Source organism: Mastigoproctus giganteus, chromosome 7 (assembly GCF_048544385.1).
Source record: "Mastigoproctus giganteus isolate SK-2022 chromosome 7, ASM4854438v1, whole genome shotgun sequence".
In the NCBI taxonomy this organism is placed as follows: domain Eukaryota; kingdom Metazoa; phylum Arthropoda; class Arachnida; order Uropygi; family Thelyphonidae; genus Mastigoproctus; species Mastigoproctus giganteus.
In genome coordinates this window covers 12378490-12406156 of record NC_143581.1, presented here as the reverse complement: position 1 = coordinate 12406156, position 27667 = coordinate 12378490, and the positions used below count along the sequence as shown (strand labels likewise).

Below are 27667 nucleotides of genomic sequence, written 5' to 3'. Positions count from 1 at the left end.
CAGGTCCCCTCTAAGATGTCTGGTTTCCAAGCTCTGTAGCCCAACATGATCGAGGTATTTCCTCATAGGAACATCCTTGCCAATCTCCCCAAATGGGTTGATGAGATCTGCAAGACTGTATAAGCTGAAACATGTGCAACCGTGACATGTACAACAGCTCATGAGCAACCGTGTCAAAATAGCCAACCAGGTTAGTAAAAATTAATTTTCACTTAACAAAGCCTATTGTATATCCTTAAAAATCCTATCGATATCTAAAACCCACTGGTAGTTCTCCAATCCAGAGAAATCTCTTTCGAGCCCAATGATACCCTCATTATTAAACAAAATGGTTCGGTGCATTCTCTGGTCGCATCCCTCACGATTACTGGATATCAACTATCAACTCCAGAAGCCTTACTTACCCTTACTCTCGAAATTTTTTCTAATAAAAACTATCTCTTGTAATTACTGCTCTACCTCATTCTCACAGTTTAATCTCACCATGAAGGGCCACTTGTCTGTACAGATCGATACGACGAACTTGTTCAAGGAATGGTCAAGCCATACCTTGAGTACTGCGTACAGGTCTGGAGGTTTCATTTTAGGAAGAATGTAGAGTTGCTAGAACAGAGAAGGGCAACAAGATTGTTGAGAGGAACAAAGAGGTTATCTTACCAGGAGGGGCTTAAATTCTGTCAGCTGCAGCATCTGGAGACTAGGCACCTGCGAGGTGATCTGATTGAGGTGTACAAGGCCTTGAATGGTTTGAGCAGGCTCAATGCTGATGGGATACTTCCATTTGCTGAGATTAAGAACCTGAGGGGTTGCTGATGCTGTACAAGCTTGCTTTCTTGAATCATATGCCTCAAATAATGCCAAAATATTAATTCTAATTCATCAGCAAGGTTCTCGTGGGTATCAAAGTTGGTATGATCACCATCTTGTCCACACCGGGTGGAAAAGACTTGAGTTCGAGTCCAGTTGGTGACGGGAAGAATTTTTATGGGTCTTCTTCACAACGTGGCTGAGTTCGTCGGTCGAGGGTAGCATGGTTTTTTCTCCTAGTTTTTCGTCAAACAAAACAGAAAATCCACTTCAGAACACACGTAATATACAGCCATTATACAAGAGCAATATGGCCTCTAAAACTCCTTAAACTCTACTATAACAACAACAACATTATCAGTTGAGTTATCCAAGTCTTTTCCATACCCATTACGCAAGGGTCTGATCTGATTTTCATTTTTATTTTTATTAACATTCATCTTATACACAGCCTTTGTCACCACTGTGACTAACTTTAAGAGTTTTAGATGGTCATGCAAAAGTTTATTAATACCCTCTATCCCGAAACATTCCAGGCAAGCTCTGAGGATTAAGGAAATATATCAATTGATGATTTTGAATCACCCCATAGATTTAAGAGATTTATTTAAATTCTTCTTCTTCGGTGTGCTGTCTCTTTGCAGAGGTTGGCTGTCATCTTTACAATAGACGAACGAGAGGTAGAAGCCCTAAACAAATTCTTGTTACTCTGGTCAAACCACCACTCTCTGAGGTTTGCTAACCAAGATTTCCTTCTTTCCCTAGACTTCTTTTTCCATTGATCCAACCTTGGATTATCAATTGCAACATCTCATATTTGTCAATACTTATCAAACGTCCTAAATATTTTAGTTTCTTCAGTCCACGACACTCTTAACACCAATCTGTAACACCAATCTCAAAAACATTTAACTTATTCTGGGTCTTCTTTGCCAGTGTCCAGACCTCAGCTCCATAAAGAAGGACAGAAAAGACAAAACATCTCAATATCCTTGTTTTTAAGGGAAACATAAGATCACTGTGGCATAGAAGATTCTTCATTTTAAGAAAGGCTGCACGTGCTTGTTCAATTCTTGAGCGTACTTCAATAGAATGGTCCCAGCCCTCTCTCAGCATACATCCAAGACAGCTTTATTTAAATTAATAAAGTTATTTTAAAATTTGATTTTCAATATTTAAATAATTCCTATTTTTATCCTAAGTAGAAGCTAATTGTTTCCATCAGTTTTTCTGAAAGTATTATTTCAATAAAAATATATTTTACGTTGATATAATCAGTCTAAATGCACTTTAAGAAAACTGTATACTTTTGTAATTGAATTTTCTCTCTCTAGATGGCGTAATGAACGCCAAGCGCCTTCACACAATCCCGGGCATGCGTACTAGAGCTGTGTTTTCGTTTGACGACGTTCCTGTAATCGAAAGCATCTCGAAGCAGAAACAGTGTTGTGGAAGTGCGCGCACCTGTGTCGTCTGTCTATCCAAGCCTATAGCAGTAGCGTCCCCCCCGAAACCATGGACTATCAGGAACCGTATTCGAACCAGGAGCCGTGATCCATTAAGGGAATTCCTACATTGTGAATAATCTTTCCTGTGTACACACCTCTGTTAGTTGACTGGTGAGACAACATCGGACAAGTAACTCGACCGCTTCCACGATGAGGGCAACCCCGTAGTCCGCGTATATGAATTTTTTTACTGGTCGCCCAGAGGTCAGCCGTATACGGCCCCTCGGGGCGGCCTCCCTTTTGCAATTGAACAGCACCGATGGGCAGCAGCAGCAGCAGCAGCAACTACCTGACTGACCTGTAGAGGCTGGTCATGACCACCTTCCAACCACAAAAAGGAAGTAGCAGCACTGGAGGTCGCTTCGATTTCGACGATGGGGGTACGTACTGCGGAGGCTGGGATGACGGAAAAGCCCACGGACATGGGGTATGCACGGGACCTAAGGGTCAGGGAGAATACAGCGGGGCTTGGCACTATGGATTCGAAGTGTCCGGTGTGTACACGTGGCCCAGCGGAAGTACCTTCGAAGGTCAGTGGCAAAACGGTAAACGCCACGGACTCGGTGTGGAGACAAGAGGGAGGTGGATGTTCAGGGGTGAATGGACGCAGGGGTTAAAAGGTCGCTATGGAGTACGACAAAGTGTCACATCAGGGGCGAAGTACGAAGGTACCTGGGCCAATGGTTTGCAGGATGGTTACGGATCAGAGACATACGCTGATGGAGGTAAGTGAGCAATTTTTTTTCTTATGATAACAAATGCGCCCTCTAGTGGAAGAAATTATAGCCACAACCGAATTTTTTGTCTTGCGAGGATGATTGATGCATATACATCTCCGAAAACAAACTATTATTTCAAGGGTGTAAACAGAGGAGGAGGATCAGGGGTAAATCTTCTCACCAAATTTCCTTTTGGATTTCCATTAGGGAGTTGTCTTGGTTTCACCAAGAAGCAACCCCCCTATTAAAATTCTAAGATTAATCGCTTAACGATTTAGGCTAAAAAGAGCCAGTTTATTGGAACTATTCCAATCATATTCAAACTGGGTCACAATTGAATCTGTTTAAAAGTTTTGTGTCCAAAAGGAACTCAAGTTTTTCGATATTCATTTCATCCATCTAGCAACTAAGCTTTGATCTACGTTTTTGGGTTTTAATGAAATTATAATCGTGTCGAAATAGAGATGTTTCTCGTTCAGATTTGATTGGCTAACATACTTCGCTTGGTATACTTCTGCATTAGCTGGGCTAATCTCAAAGCAGTACCACCAGCACACACACGAGAATAAAGTTATTTTAGGACAGTAACTGGCAAAGACCCTTCTGAAACACGTGCATCAGCGTTCGTAAGTCATGCGGAGTCCCAGCTGGCTTCGTTTACTTCCTGGTCTTATTGGAAGAGTTGGAAACTTGACACTGTATTTAAAATGTTTCCAGTTTTGATTGGGAAAATACCTTTCGAAGAAAAATTACGGGATGAAAAATCGTTTGTGTCAAAGATGATTTAAAACTTAGGAAGAGTTGGTGCTCATTTTGAAGGTTTCATCAAATATAATACATTTGGTTGGTACCATCGATGGTTAGAAGGGATTGAAATTCTCTAAATTCTTATATAAACTCAATGGCCTTCTAACCCCCTGTAAAGTCTGCTTAGTGTAGGACATTGTTGCTATACGGTGAAATCCTTTTGATAATTGCTAATCTATTATTGGTAACTTTTCGAATACTATTGGATACTTTGTTGGTGAATACGCAGACTACAAGAGATGTTGTTTAAAAGCTGTTTATAAAAACAGTGTTATTTATGTTATTTACAATTTCATCTAGGACCTATTTGGACCTAGACCTCTTGAAGATTTTTTTTATTAGAAAATCGTGCTATTGATTTCTTTGGACTTTTCAACATACTCTCTGCTTATTGGATGGTTCTCTCTGTCCTGAAAGGGTGTGGCCCATCAAACCCTTGTGTATCTCAGATGGTACCATCTGTACTGAATCTGGTACGCATTTTCTGATGAAATGTTTTGATGAGGAGTTATGAATTCGAAATATTCTTCAGAAAGTTGTTAATACAGATAGAGGAAAAATTATTAAAATGGATTGAACCTCCAAATTTTAATAACTTAAAGCTTAAATTTATCTTATAGTTCCAGAAGGTACAAAAATATGAATTGGATTTATGAGCCTTTGTCCCGGTCCATATGACTATTAATTTAGACAGATAGAATTCGTTGGTATTGAAATATTGCTTGCAATGAGACATGGACCGATGAATAAAATGACAGAGATCAGACAAGAATTGGTTTTCATGATCTTATGAAGATATATTGGGATATGCTGGAGAATGATTTAGATCCTAATATTTTCGATGAGAATATATTGTATTTCAACTTTGCTGGGTTGATAGGCAAGTCCAAAGAACTCAGTGTATTTATGGAGCTCATCTAGATGTTTCTTGAAAGCGATGGAGTTACGATTTTTGATGGGAGTATGTGTTAATCACGAATTATAAGGATCATTGGGGTAAGGATCATCTTCAGGAACCGGGTGGCATCTGATTTATGTTGTTAGCTTTTTCGGAGATGGATGCTTAACGAAAATCGGATTCAATAGTTCCAGAAAGTATCGTTTCAGAGATGACCCATGACTGTTGTTACTGTGATTTGCTGTTGAGAGAGAGAGGTTTTTTCAAAGCATATTATCAGAGAAATTCTGATCAAAGAGTTATTTTCCAGGGGATTAGTTGAGTCTCTCTGGCTAATAAATTTATAGGCAAATATTTAATGGATACGTTTCGAGCTTTATTAATTACTTTCTATAAATACTTCTGCGGATTTATGGTAGCGTTTTGTTGTAATAGTTACGTTTAGAAATTATTTAGCTGGCTTATCGACTCCTTGGCTTGTCATAAATTATTCAAAACAGATTATTAGCTAAGTTAATGAATTCGCGTTTGGGAGATTGCTATTCTGTGTGAACATGGAGGAACTTTCCACTGAAATTGAATATCCACTTATACATAATACAATTTTAATTTAAGAATGAGACTGGGGAAAGTGAGAGATAGAAAAGGAGGGAGAGAGAGAGAGAGAGAGAGAGAGAGAGAGAGAGAGAGAGAGAGAGAGAGAGAGATTGCAGCAGTAGAAAGAGATAGATAAACAGTGAGGAAGATAAAGAGACACTTTAGAAAGAGAGAGAGACAGACAAACAGAGAGATAATATGGCGTGAGAGATAGAAGAAAGTGAGAAGAGAGAAAAGTAGAAAGAGAGACAGAGATAATACACAAAAAAAAAGAAAGATAGATAAAGAGAGAGGGAGAGAGAGAACACAGCATGAAAGAAAAAAAACAGGGAGAGAGGGATAAAATGAAATAGAGAAATACAGACAGACATAGAGATAATTTGGCGTAAGAGAGAGCGAAAGGTTGTAGCATGAAAGAAAGAAAAAACAAGATGAGAGAGAGAGATACAGAGATGGAGAGAGAGGGAAAATGAGAGATAGAAAAGGAGGAGTGTGTGAGAGAGAGAGAGAGAAATTGCAGCAATAGAAAGAGATAGATAAATAGAGAGGAAGATAAAAAGACAGATAAAGAAACACTTCAGAAAGAGAGAGACAGACAAACAGAGAGATGTGCCGTGTGAGATAGAAGAAAGTGGGAAGAGAGAAAAGTAGAAAGAGAGACAGGGAGAATACTGCAGAAAAGAGAGAGAGACCAGACAGAGATAATATGGCGTGAAAGAGGGAGAGGAAAAATGAGAAATAAAAATAAAAGAAAGAGGAAGAGAGAGCAAATATGAGAGAGAGAGAGAGAGAGAGAGAGAGAGAGAGAGAGAGAGAGAGAGAGAGAGAGAGAGAGAAACACAGCATGAAAGAAAGAAAAAACAGGGAGAGAGGGATAAAAAGAAATAGTGACATACAGACAGACAGAGAGATCATTTAGCGTCAGAGAGAGAGAGAGAGAGAGAGAGAGATTCCAGCATGCAAGAAAGAAAAATGAGATTATATTCAGACAGAAAGATAATATAGAGTGAAAGAGAGAAAGGAAAATGAGAAAGAAAGAAAAAGGAGAACAAGAGAGAGAGAGAATTCAGCATGAAAGAAAGAAAGAAAGAGACAGGCAGACAGAGAACGAACAAAAAGAAATTAGAGAGAGAGAGAGAGAGAGAGAGAGAGAGAGAGAGAGAGAGAGAGAGTAGGGAAGAGGGAAGATAATAAAAATAAAGAGAGAGAAAGAGATAAAGACACAGAGAGACAAGGAGATGGAGAGACTGGAAAGAAAATATTGAAAGAAAGAAAGAGAGAAGCAAGAAAGAAAAATTAAAAATAAAGGAAAAGGGAATGAAAGAAAGAAAGAGAGAGAGATATAAACACAAGGAATATAGCATGGAAGAAAGAAAGAAAAAAGAGCAATAAATAGAAAAGAGAGACATATAGACAAACAGAAAAAGAAACAAAAAACAAGAATAATAGAGAGAGAGCGAGAGAGACAGAAAAAGAAACGTAGATAGACAGAGAATCAAAGAAGCACCACAAAAAAGAGAAAATACAGAAAGACTGAGAGAAAAGGATAAGAAAGAGAGGAGAAAGAAAGGAAATGAAAAAAGAGAGGAAAATGAGAATTAGAAAGATAAAGAGAAAGAATATAGCATAGAAGAAAGATAGAAAGAAAAGATGGTAATAATAGAGAGAGAGAGAGAGAGGAAGGGAGAAAATAGGGGAGGGAAAGAGTAGAAGAAGAAAATAAAGAGAGAGAGAGAGAATCTAAGAAACGCTAAGACAAGCGACAAAAATACAGAAAGGCAGAAAGGCAGAGAGAAAAAGAAGAGAAAGAGGGGGGAAAGAAAGGAAAATGAAAAATGGAATGAAACAATAGAGGGAGAAAGAATACAGCTTGGCAGAAAGAAAGAAGAGAGAGAGAGAGAGAGAGAGAGAGTGTGCAAGATGTGGTTCAACAAATTTTTTGAAATTTTCCTAAATAAATCCCACATATTAAGTTCTTGCTTATGCTCCAGCAACACTACCAAGTCAGAGGAGTTTACAGCAATCACGAATGCAATCGTTAATCGTATTTAGCAGTCACGCGGATTTGAACCACGGTCCACTCAAAGCGCTACTGCACTCTCGCTCCTGACCACGCTATCTAAACTAGTGAGGAGGTGTTAAAACTGAACTATTTTCTAATCCTATAGATTATCCAGTTCTACATTTAATCTGCAGGATTTAGAATTAATATTTCACTTTTAATCCATTGATTTATTATTTGCCCAATACAACCAATTTCGCGTTAATTCTTTATTTTATAGTTTGAGCTGAGCCGACGCGCTTTAGTTCATAGAAGTAATTTCAGGGATGAAAAGTTTCTCATTGAAAGCTCTTAGCGACATCTGTCGGCACATTTTATCTCCATCTCAAATCAAAGCGTTCGCAGTTTCTCCCTGGACCATAAACTGAAACTCCCCCCTGCTGAGCAAATATTACACAAAAGGATGTTGTTAGAGATTTATGATCCTCGACAGGTAGATGTCACCAAAATACCAAGAGTTGCCTCCTGTCCTGTTGCTATAGTAACGTTAAGAGAGAACCAATGCGAGATCACATTAGTGGACCCGACGTGGGGAGACTAATGCAATAGTGACGAGCACTGGCAGCGTAGCGGGAATAATTAATATAATTACTCGGATTTATTAAGGAGAGGGTTAGGGTTCATTTCAAGGTCATGGCAAACGAGATAGGAGAAGGAGCTAAACTTTCATCCGTTATCTTCTCCTGATCCTGGTAACCTCCGAAGAATTCCAAACACATTTTTCATTATTTTTAGAAAATACTTACAACGCCACCTATCGTGAATATCGGGAAAATTATACGTGGTTTCTGATTGCATGTTTATGGTAATCTGGTAGTGGCTGGTACTACCAAACTGGATTTAGCTCCTTTATAAATTCGACCATATAATTAAACTAGTAGAGGAGCTTCATATTCACCATCACTATGGTTACAGCTATAAACACAGTTAGCTCTTTTCATAAACAAACACGCTTCCAAAGATAATAATTTCATTGGGATCCGATCCGGTTTCGATCCCTAATGAAAATGTCATTATTGTTCTGTGGGAATAAGGTAACTTTAAAGGGGAAATGACGTCACGCTGACGTCAGAGAATAAAGAACTGCATCTGTGTGTTGGGGTGGGGAGGGATGGATACGACAGGAAGTGTACTACAGCGACCTCTAGATTTTAGTGAATTTAAAATTTGTTTTTTTCGTGTCGTTAATGATTTTATTTGGTTGGGATCTGATCCGGTTTCGATCCCTTATGAAAACGTCATTACTGTTCCGTGGGTCTTCATAAAGTTCAAACTTCAAAGGGGAAATGACGTCACGGTGACGTTTTAGAATAAAAAACCGGCATCTGCGTGTATGTGACAGGAAATGATGTACAGCGCCCTCTGGATTCTCGTGAATTTAAAAAAATAAAAATGTTGGTGATAAATATTATTCGGATGGATCATACCGATAGAGCCATTCCACAGGTGGCGCTACTGTTAGCTCCCCGATGCATTTTTCTATGTGTTGTTTGCGAAACTAAAGTGATCTTAGCGCAGAAGCGCCACCTAGGAGTGAATATTGGGTGCTCTATATAAAGTACGACTTTGACCTGGATTTCTGTGTACGCAAGACACGAGTGTGCATCCATCCACATCCTGTGACTTGGATGGCTTCCTTTCAGAAATGTATTTAAGGATTTAGAAGACTGAATACTTTCTAATGTGATGCTATCGCCATTTTAACTTCTTCTTTTTCTTCTTCTTCTTCTGTTGGCCTTTTACTGCTTTCAAATTCCAGTAAATGATTTCTTAATTAACAATAAGAGCAATTTATCCTTAATAATAAGCATTGTGTGCGAAAATCAAATGACTAAGAGTTTTGCTTGTTTGTATAAAGAAAGAAAGAAGGAGAGAGAGAGAGCAAAGAGAACAAAAGACGAAAAACTGGAAAAATGGAGAGAGAGAAAGAAAAATAAAGAAATTTTCTGTGTATACTCTGGGACGACTACGTGGTCAGAGGAGTTCACAAGATAGAGAGAATACAAGAAACAGCACCGTATTTAGCGGTCACGGGCTTGATTCCAGATCACTCAGAACATTGTACTTATGCACTTGACTACTTGGCTATGGCAAGAAAAGACGAGAGGGGGAAGAAAGAGATAAAATGTTCGATAAACGGAAAGAAAGAAGGAACGAAAGAGAGCAAGAAAATGAGAAAGGAAGAACAGACAGAGAGAGAAAATACAGTATGAATAGAAAGAAAAAGATATATATAGAGAAAATACAACACGAAAGAAAGAAATAAAGGGACAGATAGAATACAGCATGATAAGAAGAAAGAGAGATAGAGAGAATACAGCATAAAAGAAAGGAGACAGAAACAAATAGACAGATAAAGAGATAGAGAGATAATATGGCGAATGAGATAACATGTAAGAAAATGGAAAGACAAGGAACGAAAAAAGGAAGAAGCCAAGAAAGAGCAAGAAGTGAAAGAGAGAGAAAGAAAGAAAGAAAATTATAGGTGAAAGAGAAAGAAAAAAATTATAAAAGAGAAAGAGAAATCAAGAAAAAAGACAAGAGAGAAAAAAAAGAAGGGTAAGGTGAAAAGGAAAGAGAGAGACGGAGAACAAAGAAATGGAATAAAGTGCGGAAAAAAAGGTAGATAAAAGAAAAGGGAAGGAAATAAGGAGAGAAAGGAAAAAAGGGAAAGAAAGAAAAAAGAGCAGAGACAAAATTAAAATACGAGAGAAAGAGAATGGAATGAAAAGGCGAGATTTATAGAAAGAAAGTGAGAACTAATGCGCAAGAGAGGTAAAATGAAAAGAGAAAACGAAAGAAACAAAAGACAGAAAAGAAAGAAGGAATGTGAGAGAGAGAGAGAAAATAAGAGAGAAAGAACAGGCAGAGAGAATACATGTTAGAAAGAAATGCGTTAGAGAGAATACAGCATGAAAGAAAGAAAAAAAAGAGACAGAACCAGATGACAAATAGCGAGATAATATGGAGAGAGAGAGAGAGAGAGAGAGAGACAGAAGGAATGAAAGACGAAAGAAGGCAAGAAAGAGAAAGTATGAAAGAGAGAAAATGAGAGAGAGAGAGAGAGAGAGAGATAACATCGGTAAAAAACCAAGAAAAAAGGTAAGAGAGAAAAAAGAAGAAGAAGAGAGAGAGGGTGAGAGAGAAAGGAACAGAGAAATGGAAAAAAAGCGAGAAATAAAGGCAGAAGATATAAGAAAAAAAGAACCAAGAAAAAAGAGAAAATAGAGAGATAGAAAGAAAAAAGCGTAGAAACTAAAAAGGAAAGAGAGAGACGAAGAACTGGAAGAAATGGAAGAGAGAGAGAAAGAATTTGAGGCATTGAAATGATAAGTACAGAATTCTTTTACAGTTTTATATTATTCTACTTTGAATGAGAGAAAGTAAACAACACATTTTCTAGCATATTTTTAGTGCCTTTTAGCACTTTTTAACCTTATTCAGGTTGACCATCAGAGGAAGTTCCTCTTTCAACAAACTGCTTCACTACGCCCTTTACGACCCCACACAAAATATGAACGGGTCCTCATCTGAAAAGAAATCTCGGCGAATTAACGGGGTGTTTAGGAGTAACGACATCGAGTCGGTGAGACACGTCCACATAACCGAACACACATAGGACAACGCGAGATCATTAAAAAAGAAAGAAAGAAAGAAAAAGGAGATAAGAAAGCTAGGACACTTGCCAAACAATGGAGTATTACTCACCTCACAAGGCCGCCGCTTTCTAGATCAAGTACAGAAATACAACAAGACGCTTTGTGGGATGCCGATTTTCATTTACGGTCGGCTGCAAATGTTGCTAAAAAAAAAAAAAAAAAAAAAGTGCGTTTCGCATAGAAATGTCGTCTGTCTTCGGAAACCTTAATGGCCACCGGTTTTAGGAAAGAAGAAAGATTTCTAAAAATTGCTCACAACACCACCTCCGACGATAATCGGTCAATAATTTAACCAATTATTCTCGTCGGAGTTACCACTAATGCGTCTGTCCATTGGAGGGATTTCGTCGAAGGCAAAAACGACAGAAACACCTGTTTAAATCCCATGGCGATGTTTCTCTTCTGTCTGTTGGATGCTTTTGATCGAAGTTCGTTCCCGCTAGTGTAAATATGCCGAGGTAGTCATGGCGATGTGAGTTCCGTGGACGTGTTTTCCAGGGTTTCAGCGCTTGCTTGGAGTGGGGGAGGAGGGGGGGGAGATAAATCCGGATAGCGTTTTCTGTTTATTTTCTTGTTTTTCGGCGTATAATTTTGCGTCTGCCTTTTTAACTTTCGGTTGCTCAAAACATCAATTATGCAATCTACATTTACGTAAATGCACGTGACAACTATGGCGTCATCAGGACTGTCCAAACGTCTTTTGCAGTTACATACCAGAAGATAAAAATATTTCTTTTGGTAATTTTTTATTAATTAATTAATTATTTTTTTAAAATTAATATTGACATTTTTGCTTACAGGTGTGAGATTAATCATTTTCGGTCACATCTTTCTAAACCAATGGTCAATAAGTGCACCCAACTAACATATATTCTACACTCGCTGGCCAAAAAATTAGAGATCTTTATTTAGTATCTAGTACGACCAACTTTTTCCCGAATTATATTCCGTACACGTGGTGACATGGGTTCCATTAAGTGTTTTAGGGAGTCTAATTCTTTCACCATTCTTACATCAGGATATTTGTCAGCTGCTGTATTGTAGTCCTTAGAGAACTCCGAAGCCGGAGTGTCCTTTCTGACAGGTCCCAGATATTCTTAATTAGATTCAGATCTGGAGAATTAGACGGCCACAGTATATGTTGGGAACCTTGGCAATGTTCTTCGAACCATTCAGATACAATTTTTGGATGTGGATAGAATGAAAGAATTCATCGCAATCCGGATAAAAATGAAGTATTGCAGGGTGAAGTTATTCATTGGAGGTAACACGACCTTTTAACGATATGGGTGGACTCAGTCCATACCAACAGAACATATCCTATACTACGATGCCACCTCCAGCCGTTGACTGGTGAACACAAGACATTCTGGATGCATGAGGTTACATTTTCATTCTACCATTGGTGCAAAAAAACAAAACAAAACATGTAAATCAAGACTGTCCAGACCACACGATCTATTCCCACTGTTCCACAGTCCAGTCTTGACATTGGGAGGACCATTCGAGTCTGATCTTTCAGAAGCATATAAATTGTGAATAACCCTGGAGTGAACCATTTAGAAGTTATCCAGTTCACAGAACTAACCTGGAATGAATATTTGTTGTAGATACTTTTGGACATTCGTTCCACCTTACCATAAAAATTTGCAAACATCTTGATTCTTTTTGCTTTTGGAATAATAGAGACATTAAATATATAACTACTGGTAATTAAACTGATTTATATAAGATTCTGATTGTTCTGTGGTTCAGTCTTGTCTGGTGATATTGATGATTTTAGATGAAAAAAATTTCAACTTTTGGAAGAGAGTTGCAACATATTGATTTTAGATAAATCTCTTAGCTATAGATATGACATAAGGTATAGATGTGTCATTTATCGTAAGAAGATGATGTTGCCTGGTTGACAGGATTCTTTTCGAAACCATTATTTTTGTGTTGAATATGGATATATTTTTAGTGTTGGTGGAGGACCATTCATAGAGAAGTGAAGAACACTAATTGAATCACGAAAAAATTCGTTCAACAATTTGGGGAATTTGATGGCAACGTTTACGAAGTTATTTGGTTTGATTTTCTCAATTGCTCCATCTACTTCGTCCTGTTTGAAAGGGACGTCTTCAAAACAATTTATAATCAATATTCTGAAGATGAATTAGTCGATGAAAAGGAAGGTTGGAACCAGGGTCATCTGTAGGAAATACAGTAACCGACATATTAATTGTAATTTTAGACAGAGAAGTTGATTCAATATTCATTCCACAGAACAAATCTTTAACTCATTCTCAAAAGAACTAAGTGGAAATCTTATGCAGTTCACTATATGAACTAAAGATTGAAAAGAGAGATTATATTTTTTTTTCTGTACCTCAGATTTTACATATTGCCTAAAGCGTCTGACTGTATATGCCATCCTGTTTTGGTTGATGTCTTTCTTATGACAATTACGTCACCCTAGGATTAGTGACGTCACTTAAAAAACAAAGAAGAGAGAGAGTAGGCAACAGATACTCTCTATCTCTACTTTTTTAAAATCATATTCTCTCTTAGTAGAGACTTTAACAAGAAGTACCCATCTGTTGAAATACCTGACTTGGTGTTTACGTTATCACACGAGGTCTTATTGATTTTCTGGCCGAAAGCCACATTCGGCTGTTAACAATGGCTCTGTGAGGAATGAACTGTATTGTGTCGTAGAAGGACACATTCCATTGCGCATTCTAGTTCACATTCTAGAATATTTGGAGTTGTATAATCCAAGGTTTTATTTAGGCTTGCATGCCCATCCAAGCAGCAGGGAGTTATTCCTCCTACTATATAGAATTCGATTTTAAAATGCTGAGAAGAACCCTTCCCCTCCTAATCCAGTTGCTAAAGAACAGGTGGTAGCTTCAGAAAATGCATCTGGATTCTAACCTTGGCTAATGTTTGATGAGAATGTAACACGCCTTGAAAAATATAGGCTTTTTTTAGAGAAATTCGACCTTCAGATCAACAGAAAAACACATCACGATATTGCTAAATCACGATGGCATGGAAATGAGAAAGATTATCAACAACCCATTCAAGTGAAACTAGTGTACAAAAGTAATTGTAAAATCGAACCGCATGAATCCACAAAAATACTCAGCCCCGTTGTCAATCAAGCCCTATGAGGCTACCACAGCAATAACTTAATTAACACATGCTATTTTTATTATTTGTTATTTAGTTTTTTTTTTTTTAGGAGCATTAGCAACTAAGGCCATATTGCTCCGGGATATGCGGTGATCATTCCCTGACCTCTCCGCATCCGGTGGTGACGGGCTCGAACCCCGGTCTAATCAAGAAGCGTGTGCTTCGCACTGCTGCTCCTTCCCACCTGGCTACGGAGGTGCCTATTAACACATGCAAAATATATGTTTGGCTGTTTACAAATTTACAGACACTAACAACCCACGTCATGACCTCCCTTGACTATTGGACGCGATAAACTCCAACTCGCTTCTTTTTTTAAGAATATGAATTACTTTGTTGAATACAGGTATTCTCCTTTCTTCTCTCCTAGAACTTCCTGATGAATTTCCAAATACGGCCCGAAATAATCACCAGCTTCAGGCCCATTAATATGAATAGAGTGAAAACAGGCAATCTCTATTCTCGTATTCAGTCCCAGAATGCAATGAGATTGTTTTTCAGTTGAAAAACAACTGTGGTAAACAAATCTGGAATCTTTCTATTCGATTATATTAATTTTCCCTTTGGACAACTCGATTCTACTAGTCTGGCAGAGTATGAGCCAAGGGAACTAAGCACGTGAGGCATTGGTATATCGTGCCTGTTAATTTTCTGTATTCTATGCTTGGTCTTCCTGTTATGAACCCAAGTTTTCTGGAAAAGACAATCCTCTGCCAAGACCGACTAACTCGGTCATGATGTGAAAAATGCCATAAAAGTTACTCTCATTCCGAAAACAAGTATTTTTCAATTTTCAGCAGCTGAAAGTATGAGCGTTCGTAACTTGGGGGTTATCTGTTCCTCATAATATCGAATATCGTTTATTTATTCGAAGATTTAAAGTAAAAATTCAAGATAATTTACACACTGGTGATCTCATTTAATCATTTAAAAAAAAGGAAATTTATTGATTAGTAATTTTAACTCGGAAAGAATAATTTGATTCAGGTGCATAATTTCCTTCATATGGAACTAGCGCGTAAATTTAGTTCACCCGTTGGCAGAATCAATTAGTAGGAGGCGCTGCATGACAATTACGAATGGTAAGTTCCAGACAGGCTCTACTACTAAAGCATTTGTCAAATTAGTTTTTTTTTTTTTTTTTTAAAGAAAAGGATTTACAAATCTCTATCGATTTTTATTATGGCCTTCGTTTAAAGTTTAAGTTTTGTCCACTACAAAGATCGAGTAAATTGGAATTTCCTCTAATTTTTTAAAAACAAATAATCTTACACACTCGGCTAATTTTTCCAGGATAAAAACAACCATAATTATAACAGCAAAGATGAATTATTAATGCAAACATTAGACTAATAATTTAAGTGTTGTTTCAGCACAAACTTTCGTTTTTATCGTGACCTACTAATTGAAAAATCTATCTTAATAAGATTTTTTTTAGCAAAATAATAATAAAATATGGTAGTAATCGTGTTTCCTTTAGGTACAGTTCGGTAAGGCAGACAAAAGATAAAATTTATCAAAGTTTATTAAGTAAATAATAAAAAAAAAAGAAGGGGGCGCTGTTGGCTCAATTTCCATTTCACTCTCGTGTGCGCTTTTATGCTTACTTATGCGCAGTCTCTACGTGTTGCAGACGTTTTAAGTTATGGAACTGTTTACATATCGAATTATTTAAAGTTATTTATTATTATTTTTTTTGCATTTCGACATTCTTCACTTATTTTGTTGAAATAATTTAGTAGAAGACAGCGAGGAAATTTTGGTAATTACCCAGAACAAATATATAATTTGAATAAACAACAAAATTAAAAAAAAAAGGGTCAATTATGCTGTTTATTCTCAATGACGAAAATAATCCTTTTAAAAAATAACAATAAAAAATCCAAATTTATGTTTCCTACCACGTAAAAAATTACTTAATACATTTTTTTGTTTCTTTTGTGACAATCCCAGAGGGGCAACAACAAATTTGAAAACACCAAAATAGCCAAAAATACCTTCTTTCGAAAAAGAACACATGGGTGAGTGGTAGGTCAAGTCGATTAAACGGCGCCAGTGATAAACGGAGGCGCCACATGTACTCAGACAACAAACAGGACCTTCAACAACACCCCATTTCATTGGAGGCAATAGAGGAGGGAAGTTAATTCCCCTTCGTCCTTATAAAAATACCACTCCCATCCTATAGGAGAAAGGAAGTGATTAGAACTACTTTGTGCCTTGGTTTACACCCACAGGATGACGATAAACTATTTTAATTGCTATTAAATGCCCCTGTAGCTTTGCTACAGGGGCGAACTGCTCGAATCCTTTTCCTGTCTCTTCAATTCTAACAGTTTATTTCCCTTTCGCCATTAGCTTCCCCCCCACAAACGCCAATTACGTATATTGTGTCTTCGTACTGAGAAAAGTAAACTCTTAGGCTTTTGGCAGGTTCCTGGTCTTATCATTCCATACGTTGCGATCCAACAGTCCTGGTTATTTTTGGCAGTAGGATTGTCGATTTTGTATCGGGAGGAGGTTAGAGGGATGTCCAAAAGACAGATAAAAATCTCGTGAGATGCACACGAGAAAATATATGCTTACCGGAAGTGGTTGGCTATTTCGGGAATGGAGAATTTACAGATGGTTAGTCGAATTTGGGACTCTTTTTATTCTTGTAAAACCTTAACCCGATGTTAAAGTTAATGATCTGTATTGTGGTGATTTTAGCAATCTGTCTATCTTTTATTTTCGCTCTCTCTGATCCCGATTCTTTGCTAACAGCAGTTATGGGTCCTCTGATAAAAGATCTTTCTCGAGTGTATCCAGCTTTTTTTCATAGATAATTATCTAAAAGTGTTTTTCTCTCTCTATCTTCCTCCACCGGTTCTTTATACTTCCTTCTGTTCTGTCTTTTCCCTGGTTTCTCTGTATTTCGTTCTTACTATCCGCACTCGAGTTACTGTCTCTGATGTTGCAGTAATCGTTCGTTCTGTCTATTGTGATGCATTGTGTTCCTCTTTCATAATCTGCAAAGGGATTCCAAAGTGCATGTCTTTGCAGTTCATTATCCAAATGGCAGCTCGTGGATATTTTTATTTTCTTTCTTTCATTGCCATGTGGCGATGGTGGATTTTGCTGCGAGTGCATTTTACTCCCGCTAGCAATAAAGAGAGATCTAAAAATATTTTAATTTCTTATATTGTCTTTTCATTTGTAATCTATGCATGTATATGTTCTTCTTCTCTTTCCCTCATTTAAATCGATCTATCGTCCGTTCTTTCTCTAATTTTTTTCGGTGGTTCTCCTTTCATTCGATGATTCTCTCTCTCTCTCTCTCTCTCTCTCTCTCTCTGTCTCTCTCTCTCTCTCTCTCTCTCTCTCTCTCTTATTAAAATTAATCTATTGCTTGCTTCTTCTCTCAATTCTTTCAGTGGTTTCCCTTCCATAAAATCATTCTCTCTTCATCTCTCGTTCAAATTATTCTGTTTCTTTCTCTCTTCGTGGTTTCCCTTTCATTAAATCTCTCCCTCTCTCTCCTTTTTTTTCTCTGTATCATTCAAATTATTCTACATGTATTTATTTTTCTCTCTCCCATTTAAATCAATCTATTGCTCATTCTTTCTCTCAGTTTTTTCTATGGTCCCCTCTCTCTTTCTCATTAAAATCAATCTGTTTCTCTATATGTCTCTTCCTTTTTATCAAATATTTTTTTTGGTTTTCCTCTTATTCAATCATTCTCTTTCTCTCTCCCATTCAAATTCTCTCTCTCTCTCTCTCTCTCTCTCTCTCTCTCTCTCTCTCTCTCTATGCCGACCGGGCTAGCCGGGTGGGTAAAGTGCCTGGCTGGCAACCCAAAGGTCGCCGGTTCGAATCCCGCCTCGGGCTTGGATCAAAGTACTGCAAAAACCTTGGGAGGTGCATTATGGCCACAGAAGCCGATGCGCCAACAACAAACAAAAAACAAACAAATCTCTCTCTCTCTCTCAAATCATTATATATCTCAATATCTCACTCTCTCTCTCAAATCATTCTATATATATATATATATATATATATATATTATTTTATCTTTCTATTGTGGTTTATTGTGTTCATTTTCTTAATTACGGGTGTTTTCTACTCATAGGTATTATGGTTAATACAATAAAACTACAATAAAATAAAACTATAAAAATAAAAATACAATAAATACAATACAATAAAAATACAATAAAATAAAACTATATATGTATATAGTTTTGCCTCTGGACAAACAAGTGCTGTTACGCCTTGGAAAAGCGGTACCGGCACTGTCCGAGGTGAGACATAAAATAAATGTAAAAATATTGTAAATACACAACTAAATAAATTCATTTAACCTGCCACAAAACCACCATAATAGACCTTGGCCTGAAGTTCGGGGACTTCCGCCAAAACACCATCGGAACACAGGGAAACGCTAAAGCGACAAAGCCATAAAAATAGCCATCTATAAAACAAGTTAAGGGTGCGAAACATTCCTTTTTCGACTCGACGACCTCCACTGAAACACATCAAGTAGGATGGGAAACTTTCCTGATTCGACACTACGACCTCCACTTATACACATCAAGTAAGTAAAGTTATTGTAATTTTTTAAAAAACTTACCCGTTGGGCTTTGTGTATTCTATCACAGTTGCTGTAGAAATTATGGGATATTAATTCGGTTCATAATAAATTTATAATAAATAATACCTATTTAACTAATAGCAATGGGAAAGGGACAAAAATGGGAATTTAAAAGAAACTTAGAATTCAGTATCGGATAAAATAGCAAAGCTGTGATAGATACAAACAGAAACGGGTAAGTAAGTAATGCATTACATCGAATGGACCGTCAATCCGCTCAAAGCCCCCGATGAAGTAGGGGATTGACGACCATGTGATGTAATACAAATATGTATAAAGATGTAATACAATAAATGTATAAAAATGTTTAATATTTTATCATTTTGTCATAAAGTAGTATTGCTACAGTTTTTCATCTATAATTAATATGACAATTTCTTTAGCAATACGTAACAAGTTGAAAAATAATAAATGAATAGGCCCTGGGCATTTAAGATAACCGAGTTTAGGCTAGCTTAAAGACCAGTAATGTATTAACCATAATACCTATGAGTAGAAAACACCCGTAATTAAGAAAATGAACACAATAAACCACAATAGAAAGATAAAATAATAATATGTACTCTGTTCGTACCCGGGCATTGCTAAAACAGCTACTGGGACAACAGAAAAATCTAGAAATAATTTAAGGAAAACCACTATAAAAGTATATTAAAAGTAAAATACAACATAAATTATCATATTACTAAAGAATAATATATATATATATATATATATCTCAAATCATTCTATATCTCAATATCTCACTCTCTCTCTCTCTCTCTCTCTCTCTCTCAAATCATTCTATATATATATATATATATATATCTCAAATCATTCTATATCTCACGCTCTCTCTCTCTTTCTCTCAAATCATTCTATATCTCCTCTCTTTCAAATCATTCTATATCTCATTCTCTCTCTCTCTCTCTCAAATCATTCTATATCTCACACACTCTCTTTCTCTCTCAAATCATTCTATCTCTCTCTCTCAAATCATTCTATCTCTCTCTCTCTCAAATCATTCTATATCTCATCCTCTCTCTCTCTCAAATCATTCTATCTCTCTCTCTCAAATCATTCTATATCTCATTATCTCTCTCTCTCTCTCTCAAATCATTCTATATCTCACACACTCTCTTTCTCTCTCAAATCATTCTATATCTCATTCTCTCTCTTATTCAAATCATTCCATTTCTCCTTTCTCTTTCGCTCTCTCTCTCTCTCTCAAATCATTCTATATCTCATTCTCTCTCTCTCTCTCTCTCTCTCTCTCTCTCTCTCTCATTGAAATCATTTTATTTCTCCTTTCTCTCTCTCTCAAATCATTCTATATCTCATTCTCTCTCTCTCTCTCTCTCTCTCTCTCTCTCTCTCATTGAAATCATTTTATTTCTCCTTTCTCTCTCTCTCAAATCATTCTATATCTCACTCTTCACTCTCTCTCTCTCTCTCTCTCAAATCATTCTATATCTCATTCTCTCTCTCTCTCTCTCTCTCTCTCTCTCTCTCTCTCATTGAAATCATTCTATTTCTCCTTTCTCTCTCTCATTGAAATCATTCGATTTCTTCTTTCTTCTTCTTCCTCTCTCTCTTTCTCACTCAAATCATTCTATTTCTCTCTCTCTCTCTCTCTCTATATATATATATATATATATATTCTCTTTTTGTCCTTTTCTCTCTTTCTGTCTCTCTCTTTGTCTTTTACTTTTCTTTCAATCTATCATCATCTACACTGTGTCTCTCCACACACACACACACACACACACACACACACACACACACACACACACACACACACACACACACACACACACACACACACACACAGAGGTGTTTTTGAAATATGCAAATGAGTTATGTTGAATTTGTGTAGAAACGAGTGATCTGCTCTCGCCGTGTCTCGTCTGTTGTTCTTCTGAGTGGCCGCCATCTTATGAAACAAAGCAAAGTTAACCGACTGTTTTCATATGAAGAAGGTGCTGAAGATTTGCCATTGCTATCGCTGGAGTATCGCAATGATTCCATCCTAATCGTATGCAACGATCACCACCACTTTTACATTTCCAGGTTGTTGTCCGAATTTTTCTCAACTTGGATGATGCTAATCGGGTCTTTGAATTTTAGTTAATAACATCGAGACTAGGTTTCATCTAGTGCGATTATACGTTCCAGGAAAAAGTCATAAACATAGCCATGAGCGCCTGCACCACGCACTTATACTTCCCCATCCAGCGAACTAACTTGTACGTACACTTAGAAAACTGATGGTGCATAAAACTTCGATGTTTGCCTTTAATACATATTTTACGGCCATTGCTACTCACTGACGAATGTACACTTAAGTGCCACCAGTAAGCGTTAAACAACCATTCTATCCGCCCAAGTTTTTAACGTGTCAGTCGCACTTTTGTCCAATAAAAGAAAATTTAACCTTCGCTCGTCGTTCTATTACTTAACAGAATGACAACGCCTTAAACAGCGCAACATCTCCAATACAACTGAGTAAGAAGGAGGACACGTGAGTGAGCTTGTAGAGGAAGCAGTAAGGCAGCACCTATTATTGCATCATGGTTCTCCGTGCTTTTAAATGCGTGTATTGTATACACTCATGAGCCAAAACATTATGACCACCTACCTAATAGCGTGTTGGGTCGCCTTTCGTTGTGATAACCGGTTGCATACTTCGTTGCACTGCCTCCACGAGAATACCCCATGTATTTTGGACCAGATGGACAGAAGGAAGTTCTGGAGATCGGCAATGGAGTCAGGCACTGGACTGAACTGACTAATGATCCTTTCCACAGCATCCCAAAAATGTTCGATGGGATTGATACTGGGGGAATTTGAAGGCCAGTGAACACACTAAATGCTGGGACATGATCCTCAAACAATTCCTTCACAGTACAGGCCTTGTGACAAGGAGCGTTGTCTTGTTGAAAGAGTCCAGTGCCATCTGGATACACAGTCACCATGTAAAATTTGGTCGGAAACTCCGAGGTGGGATTTGGTAGTGAGGGTGTGTTCAACAGACCCAGAAATATCCATTAAAATATCCTCCAAACCATCCACTGCCAACCGTGCAGTCCAATTGCAGCTGTTCGCCTGCTCGCCTCCGAATAAGCACTCGTCCATTGGCATAATAGAGCTGGGACCTTGATTCATCAGACCAGGGAAGTCTTTTCCTTCTCGTAGAGACAGGGGTGGTCATATTGTTTTGGCTTAGGAGTGTATATTGCTTTATTATTGGAACCTTGCAGCCCTTCTACTTCGTTGGACATAGATTACTATGTGTCTAATGGAGTCTAGCTGCCGATTTAACCATTCTTCTATAAGAAGATTTGTTTCCAATATATACCACACATTCTCAATTTGATTCAAATGTGGCGAATTACGCGGTCAGGATAAATGGAATGTTTCTCAAACCATTCAGATGCAATTTGTACACGGTGGAATGTCGTTCATTGTCTTCTGAAAAGAATCCATCGCAACTGGTAATTAATTATCTGTCGATGCCATTTGCAAAGGTTTTTAATTTTTTGGCCAGTAAGTGTACATACCTCTATCGATTTGTATAAAAACTACACCACTTTACCAGAATAACTTGAACACAAGAACTTTGAACAATCCACTTTGTTCGTGAATTCAGTCATGCGCATAAAGCTTCGCGGTTGCTTAGGCAACTTACAAACGAGCCAATTGTAAATCAGCGCGTAAAATATTCGAAAATTTTAAGAAATAAAACTAGGGTCAAGCACTTTTCTTAAGTACTTCTGGAGTTTGCAACATTGCTGGAATTGTGGGATTGAGGAAGAAAATTCTGATTTTGTGGGCATGCGCAGTTCATTCTCACTATGGGCAAAGTTATATTTGGAAAGTGTATAAAATAAGAATCGAAAGACTGACGGACGTTACAAATTGTCCGTAATTAGAATACAGCGTTCGTTCTAGTTTTGTCGATCGAGTGAACGCCTTGCGAAAACACAAGGTGTGTCACGTGAATAATCATCGAATCCATCACTGTCTCAGTGACGCGTGTGTCGTTCGAGTAATTAATAACGCGGTGATAATCTCTGGGTGTGTGTACGTGCGCTTGTGTGTACACCTTCTTATAAGAAAACTTTCTCCTTCGTCTCTCGAGGCGCGAACGCGACTCGGGTGGAAGTGGTCATACATCGCAGCAGCACCAAACGACAGGTAAGACGCTAACCGTTATTCGTGTCGTCATTAATTACGACGGAAAAGGTGTGGTGGGTATTTTTATACTCCGAGACGTAGATGAACCCGAGTTTGTCGGCTAATGAACATCGAGTATACGCCTTTGGTAAATGTTTGTGCGATGACCTCCTTTGACGAACGACCCTTATCTTCCAGCGTTCTACGTGTCATTGGGAACATTGCATTGTAGGTCACGGGCTTTCTACGTATTGCTCGCACTGATAAGCACCCACCCCGTCTATTTCCATTTTTAACTTCCTTTTTTTCTATTTCCCCTTTTTTTCCTCTACTTCTTCCTATATTTTTTCTCTTCTCTTTCCTTCTGTTTTTTTCTATATATTCCTTTTTTCTCTCTTTGACTTTCTCCGTTTTATCTTTTTCTCTACTTCGATCCCTTTTCTATATTTCTTTTCGCTTTTTCTGGTTTGAAAAGTAGCAGCAGAAGGTATATAAAGAAATAGAGAAAAAGAGAAATAGAGAAAATGAAGAGAGGCTAGGTAAAAAGAGAGGAAAAGGAGAGAGAGAGAGAGAGAGAGAGAGAGAGAGAGAGAGAGAGAGAAATATACAAAGCAGCGAGATAGGGAAATGGACAAACACAAAGAATAAAGAAAGAACAATTGATTTCTCTCTGCATTCCTTTAATTTATCTCCTAATTTCTCGCCCTGTTATCTTTCTTTTCCTTATTCTCACCCTTTCATATATCTTTGTTTTCTCCATTTCTCTCCCTTTTCTCTCATATATTTCTCCCCCATTAATTTATTTTTCTTTTCCCCATTTCTCACTCTTTTATATATCTATTTCCCACATATATATCTTTATTTTTCTTTTTTTCTCTCCCTTTTATTTATTTCTCTTTTCCCAATTTCTCACCCTTTTATATATCTTTCTTATCCCCATTTCTCGTTCTTTTGTATATATCTTTATTTTCTCCATTTCTCACCCAGTTTTAAACAGCTTTCTTTTCTCCATTTCTCACCCTTTTATATATGTTTCTTTTCCCTATTTATCACTCTTTTATATATGTTTCTTTTTCCTATTTTCTCCCTTTTATCTTTACTTTCCCTATTTTCTTCCTTTTATCTTTACTTCCCTATTTTCTCCCTTTTATCTTTACTTTCCCTATTTTCTCCCTTTTATCTTTCTTTTCCTTATTTCTCACCCTTTCATATATCTTTGTATTCTCCATTTCTCTACCTTTTTTCTCATCTATTTCCCCCCATTAATTTATCTTTATTTTCCCCATTTTATTTATTTATCTCTCTTTTCCCTAGTTCTCACCATTTTATTTATCTTTCTTTTCCCTATTTCTAGCCCTTTTGTATATATCTTTATTTTCCCTATTTCATTACCTTTTTCACTATCCTTCTTTTCCTTATTTCTCACTCTTTTATATATGTTTCTTTTCTCTATTTCACTTCCTTTTAATTATCTTTCTTTTCCTTATTGCTCACCCTTTTATATATATTTCTTTTCCCCAATTCTTACCCTTTTATTTATCTCTCTTTTCCCTATTTCTCACCCTTTAATTTATCTTTCTTTTTCCTATTTCTCGCCCTTTTGTATATATCTTTATTTCCCTATTTCACTCCCTTTATAATTATCCTTCTTTTCTTTATTTCTCACCCTTTTATATATCTTTATTTTCCCTATTTCACTCCCTTTTAATTATCCTTCTTTTCCTTATTTCCCAGCCCTTTATATATCTTTCCTTTCCCCATTTCTCACCCTTTCATATATCTTTGTTTTCTCCATTTCTCTCCATTTTCTCTCATCTATTCCTCCCATTTCTCGCCCCTTTTCTCTATTTCCCTATTTCACTCCCTTTATGATTATCCTTCTTTTCTTTATTTCTCAACCTTTTATGTATGTTTATTTTCCTTATTTCAACTCCCTTTTAATTATCCTTCTTTTCCTCATTTCTCATCCTTTTATATATTTATCTTCTCCATTTCTCACCCTTTAATTTACCTTTCTTTCTGGTTTTCTCACCCTTTTATATATCTTTCTTTCTCCATTTCTCACTCTTTAATTTACCTTTCCGTATTTCTCACCCTTTTATCTATTTATCTTTTCCCCATTTCTCTCATCTATTTCTCTTTCTTTTATTAACGTTCTTTTTTTTTTTCTATTCCTCTCCTTTTTCTTTCCCGTTATTTCCCCCCTTTATTTGCCCTTTTCTTTCTATATTTCTTACTTCTCTCTCTTTATTTCTCTCCGTATTCTGTATTTTACCTACTCACTTTCATTTCCTTTTTATCTCAATTTCTCTCTCTCTCTTTCTTTCCTTTCCTCTCTCTTTCCTTCTGAATAATTGTAAGATATGTTATTCATAACAAAATTAACAATTTAAAGGATTGTAAATACATGGAGAAGTGTTCTGCACAGTTTTTAGTCATAAACAATCATAATCTAAAAAAAAAAAATCTAGCGATACGCCTCGCGGTTGTTTACATCTCATTACATATTAACACTACCCCCACTGCATCTGGTGCCTCTGCATACACAAATTATATAAAGTTCGTTTCTAATAAGAAATATCGTTACGTTTCAAATTATTTTTAAAAATAAATAATAAATTCTTTATGTTAATCGAAAATTATGCAATCCAAATTTATTTTAATAGTTACCGATTACTATTTTTATTATTCGAAAAAATTAGAAAACATTTCAGAAATGTGACTTTCTTCTTCCTCTGATGATGAACTGGCTCCTATTGTATCGCCACTTCTATAATTTGTACAAAAACGCCTCTAATTTTTACAAATTATAATTATCATAATTAACACTCCAAAGCTAGTCGTATTCTTTCATAAATCCACCAACAGGAGTCGCTCTTTTTCCATGTAAGTGGGAAAATTACTGCAATTACCGAATTATTGGAGCAATTTACTAATGTACACTTGCTGTCATAAGCAGTTGTACTGCAGAATGAAAATTACCAAGTTTCTCGCGTACCACAAGGCCAAGATGGGGTGACCTTCCACAGATGGTTCTCTTCCTCCATATCGAAATACATAATCTTACGAAAGCCAGGGGGATGGCTCAATACCTTGAAACATTTCAAGGCAACGATTACAAAATGAATGAGAAACTACGATTTCTCATCACGTGACGTAGATACACGTGATGAGATGTTTTCTCTGAAGTACATCAAAAGATTGGTATTAATTTGGTGACTCCTGCTGCCCCCTACCTAAAATTCTCTAAGCAGTAAACAAAATAATTCTCAATAATACTGGAAATCCGTAAAACAATCTCTCAGCTTAGTGTTAAACCATTTATTTTCGATTCCAACAGTTCATCCATCTCCAATCCAACAGTTCAAGCAGGTGGAGAGACAATGGATCAAGGCTAGATCTCTGTGGGTAGCCTTTGGTGACTGTTCTACATAAGAGGGGCGTTTGAAATGTTCGTGACCTGTAAGAGTTCCCTACGGAATTAATACACTTTTTTCACCAATCCATTGATTCCAGCTGCGAAGAAAGTTTTCTCTTGGGCATCCAGGAATGAACCCACTTCAATAATGAAGTCACTGTTGGTGAGACAATGGATGTCAGCCAGATATTTTTTTCGAATTATAAAATAGGTGAAAGTCCAATGGTGCTAGATTTGATCAATATTGGGATGGTCAAGAATTTCAAAGCCGCACTCATGCAATGCAGCCATGGCAGGGACAAATTGTGAACAGGTGCATTATCTTGTAGGAACAAGGCTCCTTCGTTGAGTTTTTCTCGGTGTATGTCTTTGATTTTTTCAAGATGAAATCACCTTGCCAGCAGAAGGACTCAACTTAGCTTTCTTTGGAGGAGAGAGAAGCTGTGTTTCCACTGTTTGGACTGCTCCTTTGTGAAAGTGATGAAGCTATGTCTCATCCACGATCACAAACCTTGCCAGGAAATTTGTTTGATCTGCTTTTAAACGATGCAAAGTTCACTTGACCACTCTTTTGCGTTTTTGATCTGTTGTATACAACTTTGAAACCCATCGTGTTGACATCATTTTCATGATGAGTATATTATGTGGTACACGCATTCTGATGAGACGCCCAAGACGCTAGTAATATATAGAACTGCCACTTGTCTACCACTCATCACCTCATTGGGCATCTCATCGCATTCTGATAAGAAGCCCAAGACGCTAGTAATATATCGAACTGTCACTGGTCTACCACTCATCACCAAATCACGCACACTGTCAACAACTTCTGGAGGATGGATGTTTCAGGCCTTCTACAGCGTGGGTCATCTTCCAGGCGCTCCCTCTCTCGTTTAAATTCTGCAGCCCACTTCTTAACCAAGGAGGAAAGGCACATCGTCCTCAATGTTGTAACACCACTTTGCTTATTGGAGGCTTGAAGTGGTGAAACCCATGTTTAGTCTCTAGAGCAAAGTTTCCGGCATCCCCCCCCCCCCCTCCCATATTTCTCCTTCAACCCATGCACGGTACTAAGTACTATAGGTTTTGATACCTTTCGTGTTTGGGGTTTTCATAAAAAAAAAAAAAAAAAAAAAACGATATACTTATAAATTGCCTTTGGCCTCTGTTTTCCTTTTTTTACAATAGTCCATTATAAGACCGAACTTCTGTGAGATAAAATGA

The 27667-nt window shown here is 37.2% G+C and overlaps 1 protein-coding gene across 2 annotated transcripts in view; it reads left to right on the top strand.

The window, feature by feature from the left end:
• Positions 1-2221: 2221 nt before the first annotated feature.
• The window catches only part of LOC150082524 (junctophilin-1-like), an 82904-nt gene continuing 57458 nt past the window's right edge, over positions 2222-27667 (top strand). For both annotated transcript variants that reach the window (XM_090377532.1, XM_090377531.1), the window contains exon 1: positions 2222-3040. In XM_090377532.1, the coding sequence (XP_090233658.1) occupies positions 2629-3040 (412 nt within the window). In that variant the 5' untranslated portion in view covers positions 2222-2628. The remainder of the gene's footprint in view (positions 3041-27667) is intronic.